We start from the raw sequence: 23,154 nt of genomic DNA, 5'->3' as shown, positions 1-23,154 counted from the left end.
GTATGTGTCATTTGAAAAGCATCCTGAGGCTCCTCACTCTGCTTCAGATCTTGTTATTACGCTTGATTCTGTTTGTGTGAGTGTTCAGACTAGATTGTGAAAACGTAATATAACGTATTGTTGTTGGGTGTTAGCCATTAAGACAAGCGGTGGCACCTTCAGGTAGTGGTTTTCAACTTTTCTCTTTCCTAAAATTTTTTCTGGCACCCACCTTCAAGAAATGGCTGTACTGGCTAAGAGTTTTGCATTTAGGATATTGATATTATTGTCCTAGTTGATCTCTCTTGTTGCAATGACTGCTACAGGGAGTGCATTTAACACATTATTTGCAAGGGCTTCTTTGTCTCTCTCTTGCTCTGCTAATTTTATTAAATTGTTTAAATATTTTCAGTAATTTCTAGAGCTCATTCTAGTAACGTAACTTCATCATGGTTTGCCACAATATGTCCATGCAGTTTCTACAAGCCCTGTTATCTTGCCTTTCTTGACCCATTTTTACCCCGTGATAATACCAATACTTTTGTAATAATACGATTTTGTGTTTGTCGGCAGTGTCTTTAGGAATCTTTATGTTAAACCCTAAATTTTAAAATTTGTTTAAAACTCACTGCTGTGTTTTGTATATTAATTTGTGACTCAAGAATGTGTATGATGTGACTCGCTTTGTTGGAGCAAATGGGCATTTAAGTAGCTGTTTACCATAAATATTTTTACCGATTTTGAAGCAATATGAATAATTACTTTGCAGTATTGCTCTAGATGATTTAAGTTGCAATTTGATTCATGAGATTGAATGTTTCTGCTACTGCAGTAGCGCAGCCGCTTAAGTGTAGGTGATTATACTCTGCTGTGCACATGTGAAAGTTTTCAATTCAATGCATTGTATAATGATCTGTAATCCCGTACTAAACATGGCATATTTATATTCTATATTCAGGAGTATTTCAATATGAGTAACGAACGCATGCATGCACTTGCAGAATATCAAATTTTGTCTTAAATGAGGAATGTGATGTTTTACAGCACATTTTGAGCTGTCACTAAGAAACTGAATTATTATTGTATACAAGAAATATTTTTATTTTTGTTGTTTCATTTGACAATAATCATTTGTTAATTGTATTTTTAAATGAGTATCGACTGAAATTATTTCTTTAGACCCAATTTGATAATGTATTGCCTCGTCCTTAAAAAAAGTTTTTGTTTAATTCCACAATTGCCTACTCTTTCACACTAGTGTTTACGTTAATCCTGGAACAGATTGTATGTAAAAATACATACAGAAAGGCAAACATTTCAATTCACTTTAATTTTTAATTGCTGAGATAGCAAAATGTACCGAGTTAATTAATACTAAGCTAGCTAACCAAAATAGATTTTTGGCATATCAGATGTTCCATAACTTTTTCCCTGTTGTTGCAGTATAACTGAGAAATATGGGTGACTGACTGCATGTGCGAATCATGTGGCCTTGTACTGAGCAGCAGTTTTGCAATTTTCTAACCATGATGTTAAAATAGCACTTTTGCTCGATGATTTTCTCTGGAACATGCCTATCACAAAACTATCACTTAATTGATACACCATTTCTCATTTCCTCTTAAACAGCTAAAGGAGAGATTTGTTATGTGCAGCATCACAACTGGGACATGGTAAAATATAAAGATATTAACATATACCACGGAGCGAAGTAGCAGAGTGGTAAGACACTGGTTCGAATACCGGTTCAAACATCCTGATTTCAGTTTTCAATTGTTTCTGAAAATACACTCCACACAAATGCTGGGATGGTTTCTTACTATAGGCAATGGATGAATCCTGCCACAATATCCTTTTTCTGTGTAGTTCTGTGTTACAGATTTTAAACACTTTGCTTTCAAGATGGAGTTAAGCTTCCAAAAAAACTAACACTTAGATGATAAAGTAAGTCACCTTTTTTTTGCTAAACAATAAAATGAGGCACTACATCGTACACACAAAGGCATAAAGTGAGCTCCTAACCATAAGCCTTCACTTCTAAAGGAAAAATGACAAATAAAAAACTTATATATTACTATCTATATTAATTACTAACCTGGAAAATTATTTGTCTGATGGAGTTGATTTAGAGCTTCTTTCCAGTCATTATTAAATACCAAATCATTCCACCTTGGGATGATGTTTCCAAGGGGGCAACCATAAGAACTCTGACAAAATGGAACACCACATTCCATACATCTTGCCGCTTGTACATGTAAGCTTTTCCGAATGTGACCAAAGTCATAAATTTCACCCCAATCTTTCTGTCGTTTTTCTGCTGGCCGATAAAAATTGGTTTCTCTCTTGTATATTACAAAGCCTCGAGTCTTATCGAGAGATTTTTCTGGGTGTGTTCTTTCTTGAACTACTGTATCTTCAATATCCAGTACCTTACTATCATTCTGCAACTGCCCATTAGACACTTTCTCTGAAGATTTCTCAGCAGATTTCTCTGCAACTTGTTTCTGCAAAGCTCGCTGGTACTCATATGGAAAAACCTATAAATAAGAATAATGATGGAACTTCACAACTGCCTTTACATTATTTTTTAATACATATATGTTCCTTACAGTTAGAATTGAAACCCACATAAACTAAACTTTACATAGAACTTTTATAGCATTATTAGAATCAGTTTCTACTAAAAAACCAAAATAATTTAAAACAAAATAATTTTTTCTCAGAAACATGCTAATAATCAGGCTTGCGCGAATATTAAAATTTTCAAATACACATAGTTCAAAATATCAAATATTAAATTGGGTACAAATATATGACATAGCATACGTAATGATTTTATCATACACCAATGTTTAAGTCATTAATGTGCATAAATATCCAGTTTAAATGTTTCAACGGAACAGCAAAATGAAAAACACAAATCAAACTCAGTTTTAAACACTAATCAAGTATTCAAAGTTATTGCACAACTTTCTTGCAAAACTGTAGCAAAAAAAATGCTCAACGATAAATCAAAACACCACTTTTCAAATTCAAACTATAAGAAAAATATTATTTGTATATCTTTTGTCACACATACCAATTGGAAAAATAAATAAACAAGACTAACATGAACTTAAACACAAAACAATAACACTCCACTGCATAAACCATTAAAAGAAATGAACTCAATAGTTGCAACGGCATATAAATCAATAAACACAATCAATTTGCCACCATGCGAGATAGTAGCAGCTTACTTGCTGTATGTATCTATGATGAAACAGGGGTTGTGGCACAAAACTAAATATATATATTTTTTTCCGGATTCTAGAGGAAATGAGCATAAAATATGTTCATAATAATGCTGAATTTAAATTCACTTCACCTGGCTGCTGTTAAGCACGAAAATACGTGAATAAATAAGGTTTACGTATGTATATAAGAGCTCATTAAATCCCTAACATGTGAATACAACATTAAAAGAAAGTCAAATTTTTGGAGTTTACAGCAATTGCTGAACAAGGTTTTAGCATTAAACTTTTTAAAAAGACAAGATCTGTCACACACTATCTTATGTAGGATTAGTTGTATGTTTATATGAGGAAGACATTTGACACTTTTACTTGGAAAAAAACCAAATTTAGAATGTCTATCTGAACTGCACTAATTTCAAATTTTAATGTCAACAGAAGTGCCTATGTACCTAAAGTTTTAATGTATTTTTAAAAACATTATGTAAAATGCATAATTAACGAATCATGAGACAATTAACTGGTGTTTTTGGATTCTCAACAACATAACCTGTATATTTAACATTGCTCTCATTAAAAATTATGATTCACAGAATTATTTTTAGAAAAAACATGCTTCATATAGTAGAAAGCTTGTGTTTACTTTTTAAGATGTGGATGATTAAGTTCCTCAAAAAACTGCAGATAATAATGAAGGGGCAGTTTATCAATGATAAAAGGCACATTAAAATTTTGACATTAATAACAGAGGAAGAAGATTAAAAAATGTATATATTATATAATAAAATGAACATTAAAATGAATATATAGTTTTTTTCTTTGTTGAGAGCTGACTCTCTATGGCTAAGAAGGCTCAGATACACAAAGTCACAAGTTAGACACCTGTGTAAGTCTTTTGTGTGTATGAAACGTTAAATGAATTCTAGGAATATGCATACAAGAAACCCAACCACCTTTTTCTAACAACACAAACAAATATTTGTTAAAATATAGTGTAACCACTTGCACGAAAGTATGTTTATGCTGTTTCGTCCCATCTTTTATCATTTCGAACTAAAAATTATTGCTCTGTGCTAAAAATTCACATTTATTAAACCATATAAATTACCTGTTTAACATGAGTAATTCCTGACATCCTATTGATGTAAATAGAAAGCTTAAAATCATAAGTATTTTTATTAGAACTTACCTTTATAAACCGCTGGGAAGGTTCTGGCCAAGAATCAAGCAGATCCTTGGCTATCAAAGAACTGGTTTTATCATAAAAATTTTTCAGCAGCTCTTCAACACAGTCCAGATCTTCTTTTTTTACCAACGGAAGCAGTTCCACAGTCTCAAGGTTGCATTTCCCTCTGAAAGAGCCATCAACGTCCAAGACGTAGGCAATGCCTCCGGACATCCCCGCTGCAAAGTTGCGCCCTGTCAGTCCCAGAATGACCGCACAGCCACCGGTCATGTATTCACAGCCGTGATCTCCCACGCCCTCAACGACCGCCACGACTCCAGAGTTCCTAACCAGGAACCTCTCGGCTGCAATGCCACGGAAATAGGCTTGCCCACTCGTCGCTCCATACAAGCACACATTGCCGACAATCACATTCAGTTCTGACCTGAATTCAGGAGAAGAATCTTTCGGAGGATAGATTATTATTTCTCCCCCACACAGGCCCTGGAAAAAAAAAACATTACTAAGAGTAGGAGTTTTAAAGAAGTACATCAACATTCTGTGAATAGTTAAACCAATTTAAGGTAACTTTGTTACTGAAAATTGAGGGTTTACTGTATTAATGCACTAATATGGTAATGCCATGATTGCTCATGAAACTAGGTCATCTTGAGTGTAGTTACTAATATAATTGAAGCAGTAGTGGTTTAACAATTTTTATTTATAGTCTCTAAATTTATTTATCAAAAATTAAGATCATTTTCAATAAATCTCCTTCAAAAGTTCTAAATGAAAGTACATCCGTATCCTAGTGCTGGCTTGGAAATGCCTGTTAGCTGCATCCTTAGTTGCACATTAGGGATTTGCTGATTCACATGAAAGAAGATTTTGAATACAACTGCTCATACAGAAATTTACCAGTTAATATTACAATTTATTTGAATTCCATTTTATCACAGTTAGATATAAATATACCCAAAATAAGTAAATTTTGATTTCATATTCCTTAAAATAATTATGCAATTCATGATATTGTACATAGACTAATTATTAATTTCAACAAATATGAGAGATTCTTACCGCTAACTGGTAATACAATACCACTTAAAAAAGTTCTATCATCTGCCCATCCATAATTTTAAACATTTCATATTCATTTATATTTATTTTATTGTATTAACTAGTTTTAATCATGTATAGTAAATTTTAATTTGTTTACTTGATGTCTGCTTTGCAGCACCAGCTTTAAAATTATTTTTTTTTCTCTGCGTTTTGTCTGCTTTTTATTGTTGTTATTAGTATTTATTATACAAGGTTAATTATGTGTTTTTGTTGATTTTGTTTTGTTCTGTTTTGTTTGTTCTCAATTTCACTGTTGTGTTTCTTGTTCTTTGTTTGTGACTCCACCAAGTTTTCTAAAACCATGTATAGGCATGTAACAAATGTTAAATAAATAAATAAAATATAAATACAACACATTCAAGTGCACAAACAATAAAAAAGCAAACAAAAAGTGAACACTTATTGCCCTGTGATGCCATTGACACTGCTATTATTACATGCAGTACATAAAATAAAATCCTGATATAATGAGGTTAAGTAAACTGTGGATTTAGGTATAACTCAGGTAAAATCATGCCATCCTCCAGATACAAGTGAAAATGTTTTTAGTACTTGCTTCAACAATTACTGGCTCAGATATACTCTTCTAGTGCCATCATTGGGATGGAGGAGAGTGAAAGTGAGTGAGCCAGCAAGTGAGTGAAAGTATGAGTGAGTATGAGTGAGTATGATTGAGTGAATGAATGAATGAGTGAATGAATGAATGAGTGAATGAATGAATAAATGAATGACTGAACGAGTGAGTGAGCGAGCAAGTGTAATTGAGTGAATGAAAGAGATAGAGATAGTTAATCTGTTTTTGGTGCTGAAAATAGCAAAAGTTGATTATTAATTTCAGTCTGCTTTCTTGTATTTGAGTGGTAAGTTTTGAGCAAAACGACATGGGTGAGTTGTTAAGTGCTGTAGCCCAAAAGTTAAATTCCCAGACAACCACACTTTACCTGAAGTCTACTGTACTTTTTGAGCCCATATTTCTTTGAATGATAGGTGAAATCACAAGATTAAAAAAAATATATCCCCTGCAGTTGGCAAAGAACAACTGTTGTGAGATAAAGAAGTTGACTTATTGGTTACAATGAATACTTTAAAAAATCAAAACTGAAATAATGTGATAAATTTCCCCATTTTCTTCATTCCCAATTCATTGAAAAACTACCAATTTTGATCCCATGCCAATACATTAAGCACATCCCAATTGCACACTATAAATTAATATGTATTATTGTATGTGGGTTCCTAGCTTGATTGTTAGATACTTGTTATAAATCACAAGCATTAAATTAAATTAAACTAAATAAGATCATAAAAATTATTTCAACCTGCTGCTATGTTAAATTCTAACATTCATCTGCCCACATCACCCTGCAGTATGTTACCTACTTTTGCACCCCGAAGCTGGTTGCAAAGGTAAAAAATTGTGACAGAGTATATGTCTTTGTTCATCTACAGTTGCATATTTCGTTGCAAGTGCTAGCCTTTAAGAACATGTACTCCGTTCTATTTCGCTTCAATATTATATTATAAATTTCAGTATATAAGTGAGTACTGAAGTTATACACAAGTGAAAGGCCACATGGTTATAATTTACTTCATAACCACCACAAGAACAGGCTTGCCAGCAGATGTGACACTCATGAACATGGTAGAACACTAAAAAGTGGGCATTTATGCATCTTTACATTTAGTCATGCCAATATTCCTTGGTTAGTCTATCTGAATACTAATGGACTTTTGTGATTTGATGAAAGGTTTGGAAAGTAAACGGCAGATAAATAAACTGCTTTCAGGACCAGAATGACTTCTTGCACTGTGAAAATTCCAAGCTTATTTACATAGAAAGAACTTATAGTTTAAATGTAAATTTTGAACAGCTACAGAAAAAAAATATTTTCAGTAACATGTTTTAAAGTGCTTGCCAAGTACACAAAAACCTCCTCCGACTTATTACTACTACATATATCTATGAAATATTCCCAAAATTAAAAACTTTTACTAAGAATTCTGATAATAATCACTGTGAAGGGCTTTTAAGTAATTTTTAAATCAAGCTATAACCATAAAAATCTCTAAAAAAGCAATTGAAAATAATTCAAGCATAGTTGTACACTTACCTTTCCAACATAATCATTAGCATCACCCTCCAAAGTCACATGAACACCTTTTGGCATAAAAGCACAGAAACTTTGGCCTGCAGAGCCAGTCAGATGAATATTAATACTGTTATCTGTTAAACCAGAGTCTCCCCACTTCCTGTAAACATAAAAGTTAATTAAATCAATGAGTTTGCTAATTGTCTATATTAAATCTCCAAATAACACAATTAAAAAATATTAATTACTTATCAGTACAGTCCAGACACATAAAATTTTGGTATGAATATAAGAAACGAAAAGTATTGCACTTCAGGACTAACATATCAATAAAATACACCATAAAAAACTTACAGCAAAACTAACACCAAGACAATGCACAAGTTTAGTAAATTTAACAAGTGATAATGCTTCAATTTTGCCACCCAAAATAAAGACAGTTAAAAAAATTACTATAACTCAACTATATTTTTTAATGATACGTCCAAAGATATGGCAGTGTTAACAGAATACGTTAAATTATTCAAATATTAAGTTACCAACATTACACATTTAGTTTATTAACAAATGAACACTGTGAATTTTCAAAGGTACGGTATTATTTCTTTGATTTTAACGATTCTGAATATGTATTATTTATGTGGATTTTTATAGCTATTTTCTCAAAAAAACAGGCATACAAATCTTAGGTTTCAGTTCTGTATACTTACACGCTGTCCCATAACTCAACGTCTAACTGAGAACTGATAGGCCAATTTATCATGGTTCTAAATCAAATTACGAAAATTCAAAAAGGGTCGTAAATTTTCAGCTATAGGCTGATTTGGTGCAGGGTGGGGATTTAAAAATTTTTGAAAATGCCTAAAACTTGAAAACTAGACAACTTTTTTTAGTTTTTTTTTAATTCAGAACCGTAATTTACCGGCCTATCAACTGTTTTCGGCTTGACGTTGAGTAATGGAACACTCTGTATACACACACATTCGTGCATGCACACATGTGCACATGCACTGGCTTAATGCCTCGCCAACAGTGAGGTCATTAATGACAGACACAACTCGAATCACGGATGTTAGAGGACCAGTCGGCCAGGCCTTATAATAAGGAACCATCCCAGTATTTGCCGAGTTATTTCCTGAAACCATCTACAATTTTGTGCACTTTCACTGCACAACACCAAGAGCATTTTTAGTTATCTGTGTTGTATGAAAAAAGCGATTAACTTGAGAGGTTAGTACGGTCACAAGAATGTACAAAGTCACTCGCAGCTTTGCATTTTGATACTGTTTGTAAGGTGTAAGTGTAATGCAACTAACAAATGTGACTCCACTTATAGAAAAAATATTTTAAAAATGAAGTTATTCTTTACGAAATGCTGACCCATTTGTGTCAAGCTAATTGTTAGCACTTGATTGGATAAAATATTTAAATTTAGATAGCGAAAGATATTAAACAATCTTTTTTACAGGTGAAGGGTAAGTAATATGGTGTTATAGATGGAAAAGTAAGGTGATTTGCAGCATAATAAGTGCTGCATCTCGACAAGCCACTGCACCATATCAACTAACTACACAATGTGGCGCTCAGGATGCTGTAGTGAGCTAACCGACCGCACCAGCTTCTTTACATGTTTGCCATCTCAAAGCTTAACGAGTGAGCAAAATATAATGAGCAACATGATTTTAGCTCAGGGGTCTTTATTTTGCTGTAGAACATACAATAATTCTCAAAACTCAAGTGAAAATAAAAATTCTCTCAGTTATTGATATAAACTTTATAAATAGTAACCCACGTCAAAATTTTATCAATATAGTTATGTAAACTGATGTTCCAGATTTTTTTTCAGTCTCTCTACACAGACTATTTATTCTATAAAATTCTATCAAGAGGAATCATTTTTATGGACCAATGTATAAAGCTTAATTAAATTCAAGTCTTTATTGCATATTTTCAACGTGATGCACAAGGTATTTGGTGGTAAACTTTTCATGTGTTATTAATCATGTTATACTCTACATCTGTGTACAACTACAGTTTTGTATAAATATTTAGAGATTTTCATATTCAGAGTTCTAAGATTCAAGGGCTGTATGTGGCTGATTTTTTCCTGCCTTGGACTCGGAGCTGCTTGGCTCGTCACATTGTTCAAGTGTGGTCATTCTAGGGACAGGTTTATACCTCCTATCATCCCCAACCCTATGAGAAACCCCTATTCCGTTACCATGATGCTAAGCTAGCAGCAACTAGTGGGGGTAGCGATCCTTCTGCTTTTAGCTTGTTCTTACCCAGCGAGCAGACACTGGTCTGCAAAGTAGAGCCAGCCTTGCCCTGAACCACACCTTAATAATGCTAATATAGTATATTTGTTCAAAAAATATTAACTAGGCAACAAAAAATTAATTTTCAACACCATCACAAAGAGGGAAATTGTAATAACAAAATAGGGATAAAATAAAACTATACACCTGCCTCTTGAAGTAACACTGTTAGATTTGTGCGGTTGTGAAGAAACAATGCTAATAAATTACGGCATGATTTGAAGTAGCACAATCATAAACAGCAACCTAATTGTAAAAAAATTTATTTTGATTACCATACACTTTTAAGGAAAAAATTTTTATTAGTGCTGTTTAGATTAGTGTTCTGTTTTCCTGGAATAAATTAATGTGTTAATTCGAGGGTTGGGTGTACAGTTACATGTTTAAATAAAAATAATTATAAAATAGCTACAAAAATATCAGTACTTGTACAACAAACAGTAAAATACATACAGTGCAATGTGATATGCCAATGTGGCACCAAAAGTCCTGTCTTCATTTACAATTTTCATTGAAATATCAACCTTGGATGTTTCATCATCAAACAATGGCTGTGTCAACTTGAGCAGCTTTGTATCAAGTCTCTTTTCCAGCTGGAAATCCTACAGAAAAAAAAATTAACATTTAAAAAATTTAATTTCAACTATGGATCCAAGTTTATCCACAGCAATAAACATGCACAAAAAAAGTGTTATACATTAGTGTTTGAATAATTTTTATGTTTTGGAGAAAGCTAGCAACACATATTTTATATTTCATTGATTTATACAAATAAGATGTAGCAGCAGCAATGTGTGAGGCTATTAATGAACATAGTTTGTCAAATATTTTATTCATGTCAAGTTACACATATTCAATACTGTTGTATTACATTTTATACCGTTTTCCTACAAAAATGTACATAACTGACTCTGACAAGTGGGAGTGTCCACCGCTTGAGGTAATTTTCTACCTTCTTTGCTGACTCACAGTGTACCTCAGTGCTTCACTGAACCTGTGTACGGTTAGCCTGCCTCCTGCTGCTTACTTACCCTGACCACAGCAACAAACATGTTGAATTCCTTCTGCCTTTGTCTTGCCATGTCTCCCCTCCCCGGATGGTTTTCTGGCTTAATGTGTGCCTTTATCGGTTGTAGCCCCGCTCCCTTCTTGAGGGACAGCGTACCCCACTCTTGTACTTACCGTATTTTATCGCATAATCGTCGCACGCGCATAATCGTCGCACCGTTATTTTAGGACATCAAAATTTGGAGAAAAAAAATTTCTTGCATAAACGTCGCATGATGTTTTTAGATTCCGAGAGCTTTGTGTAGGTAGTTTTCCCGTATAAAACGATGTATTTTAAAGTTGAAATCTAATATCCATTCAGATGTTACCGCTTACTTATTTAATTAACAGAAATACGAAGTTGTCTGATGAGTAAATTTTCTTTTAAAGAAGTTTTAAAAAGTTATAACCTTTATCTTTTCGTCTTCGTCGCCGCTGTGTACCGCTTATAAAAACGTGGCCAGCGCTAGTTGGCATCATTCATGTTTGGTTATGTTGATTCCCGTATAGAGCGCGCGCATGTAGTCGAATATCGATACAGATAGCTCATCAATTGCATGCAACGCGCACTCTGTCTGGTGCCGAGTTAACTATATTTGATAGTCCACGATTTCTCGTGGTGTGTACTACGATAGTTATGCGCTCCGACTCACGTTCGCGTCACAGTTTTGGTTTTTCTATTTAAAGTTGAACAAAATGTTTTTGTTGCATGACTTATTAATTTAAATGGTTTGGCGTGCTTTTGTATACTATACTTTTTAAATGAACATACTTTCCTTGAATAGGTTTTGTTTTTATGAGTAACTTTACGTAACAAAGATGCTTTTTACACATAATCGTAGCACCCTACTTTTCCAACTTGATTTTATTATAAAATGTGCAAAAATTATGCAATAAAACACGGTATGTGCAGTTTGTGGCAGTGTGTTGATGATCACTGCCACATTGTTAAGTACGTACTGTTGAGTGTGTTGTGACTGATGGGCAGCTGGAGAGTTCCCTGTCCATTTTAATTTAATTTCACTCTTTTTCCAATTCAGTTTTGGCTCCCATCGTCAAAATTATGTCTAGATTTAATTTTTTGCAGCTAAACATTTTGCTGTTCTTTTGCTTCATCCCCTTATTCTTACAGACATGCATTCATCACATTTGAGATAATGCAATGTGTATGTGAATTGGAACGGTATTGTTAAAAATGCAAATATTTTACTTCGTAAAACATTCCGAGAATGCATTTCCAAAAACTCTAAAAACTGGCCATTTTATGTTTATAAATAAACTTACAATGATTCATATGACAATTTGAGTCCAAAAGTTGCAAGAAAACAACAATGTCCGCATGAGTGATATTTAAATTATTGTTTAGGTTTTATTCGTTTGTATTATCAGTTGTTTAAAAACACAACACTTTCACCAAAGATAATATGCTTTAATACTTAAATACATTAATAAAAACCGCCAGATGCAGAAAGCTACACAATCAATAGTATGATCAATATTTTAAGTCCTCTGTGCAGTCTTTTGTTCATGACCAGCAACCATTTGACTAGGAAGTGCTTCTTCTGTATCTATGCATCTATGGAATCTTTATTCTCATTTGTACCATGTTGTTTGTTTACATGTTTAAGAATTTTGTTAAATTTATAAATAATTCTAATTTAAGTACATATTGTTAATGGCATGTATAAAAGAAAACATGCATTATTATTGCGATCTACTACCTACTGATGTTCATTAAGCCTGTGATCATGACAAAGCTGATAAAAAAGTGAGAACTCTGGATGAGTAGTTAACATATTAAAGAACTATTAAAGATATTAAAGACTTAGATTAAAAAAAGTCTTAAAAAATGAGTGAACTATTAAGCAGTAGTGGATTTTTTTTAGGAGTTTATGATCCAGCCAACTTTAAAAGTTAGATATTTTTATTTCTGCACCAACCACATCTTTAAGGTTAGTTCAACCCTAAAGCAAAGAATGGACATGTTTTCCCACACACATAGTGTGCTGGTTCCCTGAGATGCGATGAAAAGGGGTTGTTCTTGTACACCAAGCTTCCAGTAATAAAATAATCTTTTACTAAATAACATTCATAAAGTTTTAAAATGAACATCATTATTTGATTCCTTTTCACAGAGTTACATTCACCTTCTACTAAATAAAATCTCCTGAAGATTAACATTTTGCATTCTTAATCAAAATGTACAGATGTCATTTTTTATTGAATTAAATTTTAAGTAAATAAAATTTTGTTGAGCACTGCATTATTTTGTATTGCTGGTACTAACTATAAGCTGTTGCACTGTGTAAATTACATAATTCTATTTGAATTTTTAAAAGAAAAATGTAAATATTAATGCTATTGTGAGAAATTACTAGTAAAAATAATACCACTTTAAGCTCAAAAAAACACTACTTTAAGATAAAAATATCACTTTCTGCCACACAATATTAACTCAAATCCATTTGTCTACTTATTGTATTATGTTATGACCACCTTTGACATCACACGTTCGGTTATGCAGCATTTCAGGGTCTTTGAATTCATGTTGTCATCATTAATTTTTAAGTATGGTTGAGGCCATTTCTGTTTTCACTAGGTCATGTACTCAAAATATCAGAATTATAACAAAATTATTAATTTTTCCTCACCAAATTCATGGTTAAGTAAACTACATATATTTTTAACGCATAGCAAACCATCCACTTGTACCTAGATAATCTTAATTATAAGCTCCATGCCTAAGCACCGTTTATTTTACCCAAACTTTACTTGATACTGTTTTTTGTAATTGAAATATATGTGTGAAATTTTTTTTTGTGTTAACAGGGTGTCTGCATAAGTGACAAAATCAATTTTAGTGACTTGTTAGTGACCTTTTCAGTGACTTTTACTGACCTAAATGGCAACATTTTTTTTTCGGATTTTTTTATACTTTGTACTATTGACTAAACTAATTGACACTTTTACAAAAAAAATTACACATTAGGCTTAACATTTATGCCTAAAAACTACCAATGACCACCAAAATTTAAAAGGACATGTTATCCTAATGCAGAGCTGCCTACCTCAAATCACACCCATCAGTAATTACAATTACAGTAGAACCTCGCATATCCGACCTTCCCACAACCGACTCCTCCCGATATCCGACCTAGTGTCCGACTGTCGGTGATTCACACGCGCTTCCGGTTGGTGAGCCTGTAAGGCTTTAAGGAGTGACTCATCTACGATATGCTTTGTTTTCGTATCAAAAACTGTCAGTTCAGCCGTGAATCTTGATGTGTAATGTGCTCTGACTATAATCTTGTACAGTTCTGTGTTTGTTAACGTCAATACTGTTTGTGTTTTTCCCCATTATTTATTCACGACTACAGAATTTAAAGTGTGCAATACGTAGTGCTTTACGTGTGTGACAATGTCAACTCAAAAACGTAAACGTGTTTGTGTTTCTCTGCAACAAAAACTTGAGATTTTACAACGATTGGACCATGGAGTCTTAATAAATTAGCTTCTGAGTTGGGTGTAGGGGTGACTACGATAAAAGATTGGAAAAAAACCCGTAAAGATCTGGAAACGTACTCAACAACAGTTGAGACAGAAGATGCCTTAAAAAGTAGAAAAATGTTGAAAAAACCAAAACTTGAACTTGTCGATGAAGCATTATGGGTTTGGTTTTGTCAGGAAAGGCGCAAGGGAATACCATTGTCAGGCCCCATCGTAAAGGAAAAAGCCATAAAATTGCATGAAAAGCTGGGAGGTGATCTAGAAAAATTTAGCGCTAGCGTAGGGTGTCTACATAAATGGAAGTTGCATCATCTTATTATTGCGGGGAAAAAACTCTCAGCTGATGATAATGCTGCTACAGAATTTGTAGCAACATTTGAGAAGTTGGTCACAGAACAGAAACTTGTACCCGAACAAGTGTACAATGTAGATGAAACAGGCCTAAATTACAAAATGCTTCCAAAAACCACTCTAGCTGCTAAAAATGAACCTGTGTTAGGAACAAAGCTGGCTAAAGACAGGCTCACAATTGCAACTTGTAGCAATGCCACGGGAAGCCACAAAATGCCGCTGTTCGTCATAGGAAAATCTAAGAAACCAAGAGCATTCAAAAATCTAAACATGGCAACACTTCCAGTTTTCTATCGGAATCAATCATCTGCTTGGATGGATGGCGATTTATTTAAGGAGTGGTTTTTTGGCGAATTTGTCCCCGCAGTAAAAAAAACATTTAAAGCTAAAAACTTACCTGCTCGTGCTGTTTTGCTGTTAGATAACGCTCCTAGTCTATTTTTACCACCCCATGTTACACCTTTAATACAACCTATGGATCAGGGCGTCATCGAGTTGTTAAAGAGAAGATACAGAAGAAAATATGTCGGCTCTCTGCTGGACAAAACAGAAGGAGGTAACCTTTTTGAGGCGATGAAAAGTTTCAACATAAAAGACGCAATCTACACCGTTGCTGCAGCCTGGGACGAAATTAATCAAACTACCCTTCAGAAGGCTTGGAAAAAGATTTGGCCATCATTGAAACAAGAAGAACCTGAGACAGAAGCACAAGTTGAGACAGACAACACAGAAGTATTACAAAATTTACAAGTGTTTCAGCATGATCTCTAGATGAATGATGTAGAAGAGTGGTTTGTTGAAGCTGATGTTTCGGAAGACACCAATGAAGAACTAAATGACGACGAAATTATCGCTGTTGTGCAGAACAAAGCCGTGGAAGAAGATATCGACTCGGATGAAGACGAAACCACCGGTGACAACGTAGTGAGTCATTCTGCTGCTAAGGACGCCTTCGAAGTTGCGCTGAAATACATTGAGCAACATCCAAATGCAAACCCAATAGACGTATTGTGGGCAAAAAAGTGGAGGGACACTTCTGCAAAGTCAAGATTGACAAAATTAAAACAAAAGTCCATTACTGAATTCTTTAAATAAGGTATGCTTAGATTTTATTGATCTCATTTAATTTAAAAACAGTAAATGTTTGAAATATATACAGCAACATTTTTATAAGTACATACTTTACAATAAAGTTGTATTACAGTACGATATAGCTGTTTTTCTTTCTGAGAAAGTCGTTTTTTTTTGCTCCTCCCGATATCCGACCTTTTGGCCGTTCCGACCATGGCCTGGTCCCGTCATGGTCGGATATGCGAGGTTCTACTGTATATGAAAAAAGTACGCGTAAATCGTGCACGATAAATTTTTCCTGAGGCATTATGACACACTCACAAGATAAAACAAGGACATTAATAAGCAAAAGAAAAAAAGAAAAATATAGGCCTATGTATATGAATATAATGCAAATTAATGAATCGAAAAAAACTTTTTAAACAATACAAACTGAATATGTAAGAAATGTCAATTATCTGGAAATTTTGAATCTTCAATTCAAAGTATTCAAAGTTAAACTTTAGAAAAACTGTCTTTTATTTGCTTCTTTTATCCTAATTGGATAAGAACTGTCATGTAAACAAACAACAGAAGACAAACACAAGGACTTGTAAACAATAACCCTGCGTTCGATACTTTCGTTTCTTCAGATGTAGCGAAAAAAAGACGATATAGATTTATTGCTCATCATAGCTATAAAATGACCCGCATGTTTCTTTGATTCAATATGCCGTCTACAGTCATCCCTTCCACCATGTGCAATCGAAAAGTCACACGTGCATACATTACAAAACGCATGGCGTTCCAAACATTTGAAGACAACAAGCATGGCCATTCTTTTGAATATTTAAGTCGAAAGTTCTGAAGAATTGCGTGTTTTTTACCCCCGGATACACATTGTTCTGTCACGCGATTCATTTCTACAACCGGCACTGAAGAACACAACGCTATCGAAAAACATGAAAAAAATTTCACGTCTGTATACACGACAAAAACACTATGATGAAAAAAAATGGCTTTCAAGCAATAAATTAAAACAACACAGGTTAGCCAAAGTACCGTAAAAAAATTATCGTGATGTAAGTAGCCTTCAAACGAAAAGTCTGAGAATATGTACTAGTTGTATCGTACAACGGACGTAATACCATCCCATTTATATTTCAAAACACGAGAATTAATTCACTTATTTCGACAGTACATGCGCACACTTACTAGTTCCGTTATTTGCGCAACCAAGCGATGTATTCAAACTGCGTTCACAAAACATGCACAGCAGAAACGGAATTTCCTCCGTTACCATGCAGCACAAAGTCTCGTTTCCGTAATAAACCAGCGATGTTCCGTAATTCCTTAATTCGGTGTTAAATCCGTAATAATTACGGAAAATCCGTAATGGTTGGCAGCTATGCTAATGAGAGATTGTGTATTTACTATACTTATATGGTCGCGGAGGCGGAAAGCATCGTTATCCTAACAAGTTACGTACTAGTATACTGTAACATCTATGGTTTGAAAACCTCTGAATCCTCGTACAAATACGAGACTTTTCATACGTCAGGCAATGCTAGACTCGTACGGCCTGTGTCCTAAAAAACGAAACATTAAAACGAACATAGCACGACAATCAGCTTGACATAGCATTGAATTTCACCACTGTGTTTCATGGTATCTTATTTCAGCACTTTGTTCTTCTATAGTAGGCCAAACATACTAAAGAAAGAAAAATATGGCTGTGCCAATTACACAGTCACTTAGTGTCCAATAAATACACGTGAAAATACGTCAATAGAAAAAATTTTCGTGAGCTTGTATTGAATTCCGTGACATTTTAGTGACTTAGTGACCTCGCATCAAAATTCGTTAATTTTTCGTTACTTTCGGGACTTTCGTGACTTGTAGACACCCTGGTTAAGAGTCATGTAAAGATTATTATTATTATTATTATTATTATTATTTGTATTTGTATTGTTGTTGGCCAGCATTCATCTGCGAGACATTATTTTATTAATCCTATCTCAGATTGGTCTTTTCTTTATGCATTCAATTCTTTTAAGTGTAACTTTCCCTGTAATTTGTATGTACTACTTGCAACTGATTGTTATTATGTTTTCTTTGTTATGAAAAGCTATATAGCTATATGAAGTATTTAACAAAGGAATAGGAATTGTATGTATAATACTGTATGGTAATGGATCCATCTCTTTCTTGTAAGACAAAATGAGAAGAAAAAAAAATGCCTAAAAAATATGACACAAAAAAACCCCACTGAGTACATTAACATTGTATATAACTTAATAAATACCTGTTGCTCTGAACCTCCAACGATATTGACCCCTGGTCTCATGTGAAGAGCATTTCTGAGAATCAAATTAAAATTGAGCAATTTTGCTTTAGAATTGCAGGAGTCCCGTACTTTCAAGAGATCAGTTCGCCCAATCAGATCTTGAAACTTGGTGATGCCTAACTTGGCCATATGCATTCGAACCTGGCGAAAAAAAATTGTTACAATTACCAACATATTATACAAAAAATATTAATATAAGACATTTAATGAAAATAAAAATGAGAGAGAACTAATAACAAACAAGAGCTTGTAAACTTTATATAAAGATATTACAAATTATCTTTTAGATCTAGAGGGATGAAGGCATGGAATTTCTTGATCCTAGGGACTGCACACAGCTTTTTCAAACCTTGGTTTTAGAATCTTTTCTTCATTTGTATACTCTTCAATGGTTAAACAAGAAAATGTAATGGATGGAGAATTTTTCACACCCTACTGAAAAAGCTGAAAAGGTGTTAGAATTTGGTTTTCTAATGGATTTTGGAGGCTGGCTTTGGCAGCAAGCCTTTTCACCATACCCCCCAACTCCATCACAAATTCCCCATTTGATGTAGCATAAAAAGTGCCACACAGCCTCAAGTCCACCAAAGTCCTCTTTGTGATAGCAAAAGTTCAGAAAATTCTTACGATTTTTGCACTGTGCAGCTGAACCATTGAAAAATAGTACAGCTTTTTCAAATTTGGCAAATAATTTCTCAGAAATAGGATTAAGTTTTTCTGGAAAGCATGAACAATGACAGTATTGTGTGTTAGGCAGTCTGACATAAATACAAAACTCCGGTGAACTAGCTCTTGTTTTCCTGTTTCATTTTGTCATCTTTTAGAACAAAAAATAATTTTCGGAAAATTCAATATTACTACAGCTTCACTTTCTTCCAACAAAGATTTTTTTTTTCAGAGAAAATCCTTGATTGTTGTTTAGCAACACAGTCATGTTTTTTAAGGTTACTCAATTGATTGCCAAATTCTTGAACAAACTCATCAATGGTTTGGTAAATGTTTCGAAATTGCATCGGTCAACAGTAATCCATTGTTTGTAAGTGATGTCAATCATTTCCTCCTCAAAAAACTTGCTTAAAGCTCCTTTAAGTCACATTCATTTAGGAAGCATGCCTGTAATTGTGGATTGCTCATAATTTTAGCCAGACATTCCTTGTAACTTGACAAAGGACTTTCAGAGCCAGGAAGTGTCAATTTATTTAACCTACCTCTTGAAAACATGAGTTTTATATTCTGGTGTGCAGTGCAAACACAGACAGAATGAGTGGCACTGGCACCAGCAAAAATGCAGTTAAGACCTCAGTTCTGCAAACTTTGAAAAGCCAATTTTTAAATAAGGGAAATTTTATTTTAAAACATTGTAGATTTCATGCAAATTTCCCATAATCGATTTTTTTTTTTAACATGGATTGGCTTATTTTCAGTGTCTTTACCCATGTAAATGATCTTTTTTTTCCTACTTACATCGTCATCATTATAAAATTCTGTTTGCTAACACACCTGTTTCACGAGGTAGAGTTTTCACAGGTTTTGGATCAGGTGTCAATAGCACTCCCTTTTCTTCAACAAGTTTTTTTTAGCTTTCCTCGCCATATAGTTACTAATGCCAAATTCACGATCTATTCTTGCACAAGACAAACTAGTTGGTAAAATTGTTAAAATCTCAAGTTTTTCACTCTTGCTTGCTGTTGCAAATTTTTCTTTTAGCTGATTTAAGAATTTCTGTCTGTGAGTTGTCTGGTGGATTCTTGTTATCCTCTTCTATGTTGCCAGCTTGGAAAAAAGTTTCATTAAATCTTAATTTAATTTTATCAAGTTTCTCTTTGCAGTATATATTTGATTTACATTTTATTTTAACAACAGGTTATTCTCCTATTGATGTCAATGAGGCATTTAAAAAATCTATACCTGATTCTATATCCATATACTCAGGATCATATTTGCTGCAGCCTGGTTTTTAATTTACATTTTCAGCCAATGGTTTATCATGAATATTTGTATCACTTTCAGAATTTGAGTATGAATGTTTCTTACTTAACTCTAAGCGGCAAGAAGCAAATTTTCATTCAGTCTTCAATAACATTATTTAGCTTTGTCATCAATGGTGTGACCTTCTTTAGATTTTTAGTTACCCAATGCCTGTCTTTATTAAAAGGATTGCAACAATATTCACCCCACGGTTTATCCATTTGTATCTTATGAACTTGCACAGAGCACTTGTTCTCTCATAGATAACTCACAACACAATTACTGAAGACAAGAACCCTAGTTGGAGGAAGCTGACTAAGGGTTGCAAGCTGAGACAGGAAAGAAACATGTCACTGCTTGAGTAACTCCTGTTAGGTCCAGTTGTTATATTTACCAAAGAAACTATTATCAATCTATTTAGACCTAACTTTTCTTATGTATTTTTATGGTATTATGGAGAATCAATTATTAAGACACGTTTAAATAAAAAAAAGTTAGATAAGTTTTTTATGATTTAACAAGTCCTGAATTAGCAGAATTTTCACACGCATGAATTTTCATTTAAAAAAAATCATTTCAATATACCATTGGAATACAATTATGGGTGGAACTTTGTAGACAACTTACAAAAGAGGTTGTGCATAAAATATATATTTTTTTCATTAAAATTAAAAATTCTGATTTTTGTTTTTCATAAAAAACCTGTTTTTTAGTTCTTTGGATACACTCAAGCTAAATATCAAATTAAAGCCTTGTCAGTCTAAAGAGAATGGTACATACTTGAGCTTTCTAGGACAAATGGTTTTAGAGTTACGTGCTTATAAATATTTCAAAATGCTCCTACAAACTATCATTTTTTTTATTTTTAAAAAAAATTATAGATAAAAAACAAAAGGTCCAAAAAAAATTTTACTTTGTATTTTTGGTCATACTGATAAGCAGAAAACAATCACCAAATATGATACATTTTGAAAACCTCAAGGTTTAAAATAATTATTTTATTGGTTGATTTGATATGGGATGCCCCTAAAATTCACCTGAAGGTTATATCTTTATTCGTGTAAATTTAGTCTTGTCAATTGGAAGAAAAATTTAAAAATATACTGTTTTTTGACTTAATCTAAAAATTAAAAAAAACTTGACCCAAATACTTGTTTGCAACTTTGCTATGCACAAGTTACATAATATTTCAAACTACCATAAAATTTGTGTTGTAAAAATTGCATAGTAACTCATGCAAAAAATGGTAAATGATATACTCTTTCTGTAAAGCAACATTATGGAAGAAAATGTAGGAGCATTCATTAAGCAAAAACTTATTAAAACAAACATTCACACATGTTAAAAAAAGTAATAAACTAAGGCGACAATAATTATATTACATACTTCTTCAGCCAGCATGAAAAAATAGTTTATGACATGCTCTGGTTTTCCTGCAAATTTCTTCCGTAGAACCGGATCTTGAGTGGCAATTCCCACAGGACAAGTGTTCAGGTGACATTTTCTCATCATGGTGCAGCCCATTACGATCAATGGCGCAGTGCTGAAGCCAAATTCATCTGCTCCAAGTAAAGCTGCCACAACTACATCAAGACCTGAAAAAAAATTATTTATAAAAAATGTAAACATAGATTTAATAACCACAACAATCATATGAAAAGATCAAGCCTATAATTAATGAATGCTTAGAGCATTGAGATGAAGTGATGAATAGGGCTGAGCAATATCCCCTTTTCATATAGTTGTGTACCATGAAATCTATAGTGATAATTATGTGATAAACAGCTCTTAAAAATTCCAAAAATTGAAAGTAATTCTGAATTCATTAAGTTATAACAAATACAGCTATCCCAAAATCATTATAGAAAAAAAGACCACAAAAATAGACCATCACAACACTGATATCAGAAGTTCATTGCAAAAATCATTTACGCAAACAATGATTACACCCAATGTGCATGTGAAAACATTTGTTAGAAACTGCTTTAAGCAAATATTAATATTAAAAACATCTTAAGTAAAGTACAACTTCTCAATAACAGAGAGTCATGGGGAAAAGTTCCCTCTATTGTTGCTGTGATTAACCTCATCTCTAATACATCTAATTTTTGTAAACAGGTTCTGAAAGGAAACAAAATCATAATTTACAAATTTCTCAAAATTAATAACTCTCTTTCCCTTAAAACTTATCCATTTTTACATACAATGTATGTTATTTTTTCCCATGTAAAATGTTGCCCATAAACTTCTTTTCCTGTATAAAACTATGTATTTTAAAGTTGAAAGCCATTATTCTTTAGGATATTACAACTTACTTATGTAATTAACAGAAATACAATTGTCACCGCTGTGTAGCGCATATAAAATGAAGCCAGTGCTAGTTGGCATCATTCATGTTCAGTTATGTTGATGCCTATTAATTCTGCATTATTGTTATTCATTACTCTGTTTTTGTTTTACTCTGTAGTTACTTTTTGGTTGTAATCTTCTCTGTAAATGTTTATTTAGTTGATCCGTGTAAATTCTTTTTTTTTGTAACTAATTAATGTTGTATTTATCTATGTGATTTGTCTTTTGTCTCTTTTGTATTGTCCTTTTGTTCATATTGTCTCTTTGTATATTTGTTGTGCCTGCTTGTAATGTTGGTAGGCATTTTAAAAATTAAATAAATAAATAAATTAGTCACACAAGAACATAAGAATTAAGATGCCTCCTTGTGCCTCAAAGTTTCCAGTTTTATTTATCGTTATGTTTTAATGTGGCATTTTTGTTTAAATTATTTTTTGGGATTAATTAATTTGTATGACCTGATTTTTAATATTTAATTTATTTTGGGTCCAGTTAATTTCCATGCCAACTAGTGCCACTTTACTAGTGTTGCGTGACACTTTGTGTGCGCATACAGTAGTTATCATGCCTGATGGGTTCTGTTTCCGGGTGTTTGGACATGCCACCATCGACCTCACCTCAGCGCAGA

The 23,154-nt window shown here is 33.2% G+C and overlaps 1 protein-coding gene across 1 annotated transcript in view; it reads right to left on the bottom strand.

The window, feature by feature from the left end:
* LOC134529642 (uncharacterized) overlaps window positions 1-23,154 on the bottom strand; it is a 192,419-nt gene that overhangs the window by 30,272 nt on the left and 138,993 nt on the right. The window contains exons 25-30 of the mRNA XM_063363952.1: window positions 21,564-21,772; window positions 18,168-18,350; window positions 10,361-10,509; window positions 7,611-7,749; window positions 4,402-4,881; window positions 2,075-2,516 (exon numbers count right to left, since the gene is read on the bottom strand). Of these exons, the coding sequence (XP_063220022.1) occupies window positions 2,075-2,516; window positions 4,402-4,881; window positions 7,611-7,749; window positions 10,361-10,509; window positions 18,168-18,350; window positions 21,564-21,772 (1,602 nt within the window). The remainder of the gene's footprint in view (window positions 1-2,074; window positions 2,517-4,401; window positions 4,882-7,610; window positions 7,750-10,360; window positions 10,510-18,167; window positions 18,351-21,563; window positions 21,773-23,154) is intronic.

This window comes from Bacillus rossius, chromosome 2 (assembly GCF_032445375.1).
Source record: "Bacillus rossius redtenbacheri isolate Brsri chromosome 2, Brsri_v3, whole genome shotgun sequence".
NCBI classification, from domain to species: domain Eukaryota; kingdom Metazoa; phylum Arthropoda; class Insecta; order Phasmatodea; family Bacillidae; genus Bacillus; species Bacillus rossius.
Note: the sequence above shows the minus strand (reverse complement) of the source record. Positions and strands in the feature narration are given on the sequence as shown.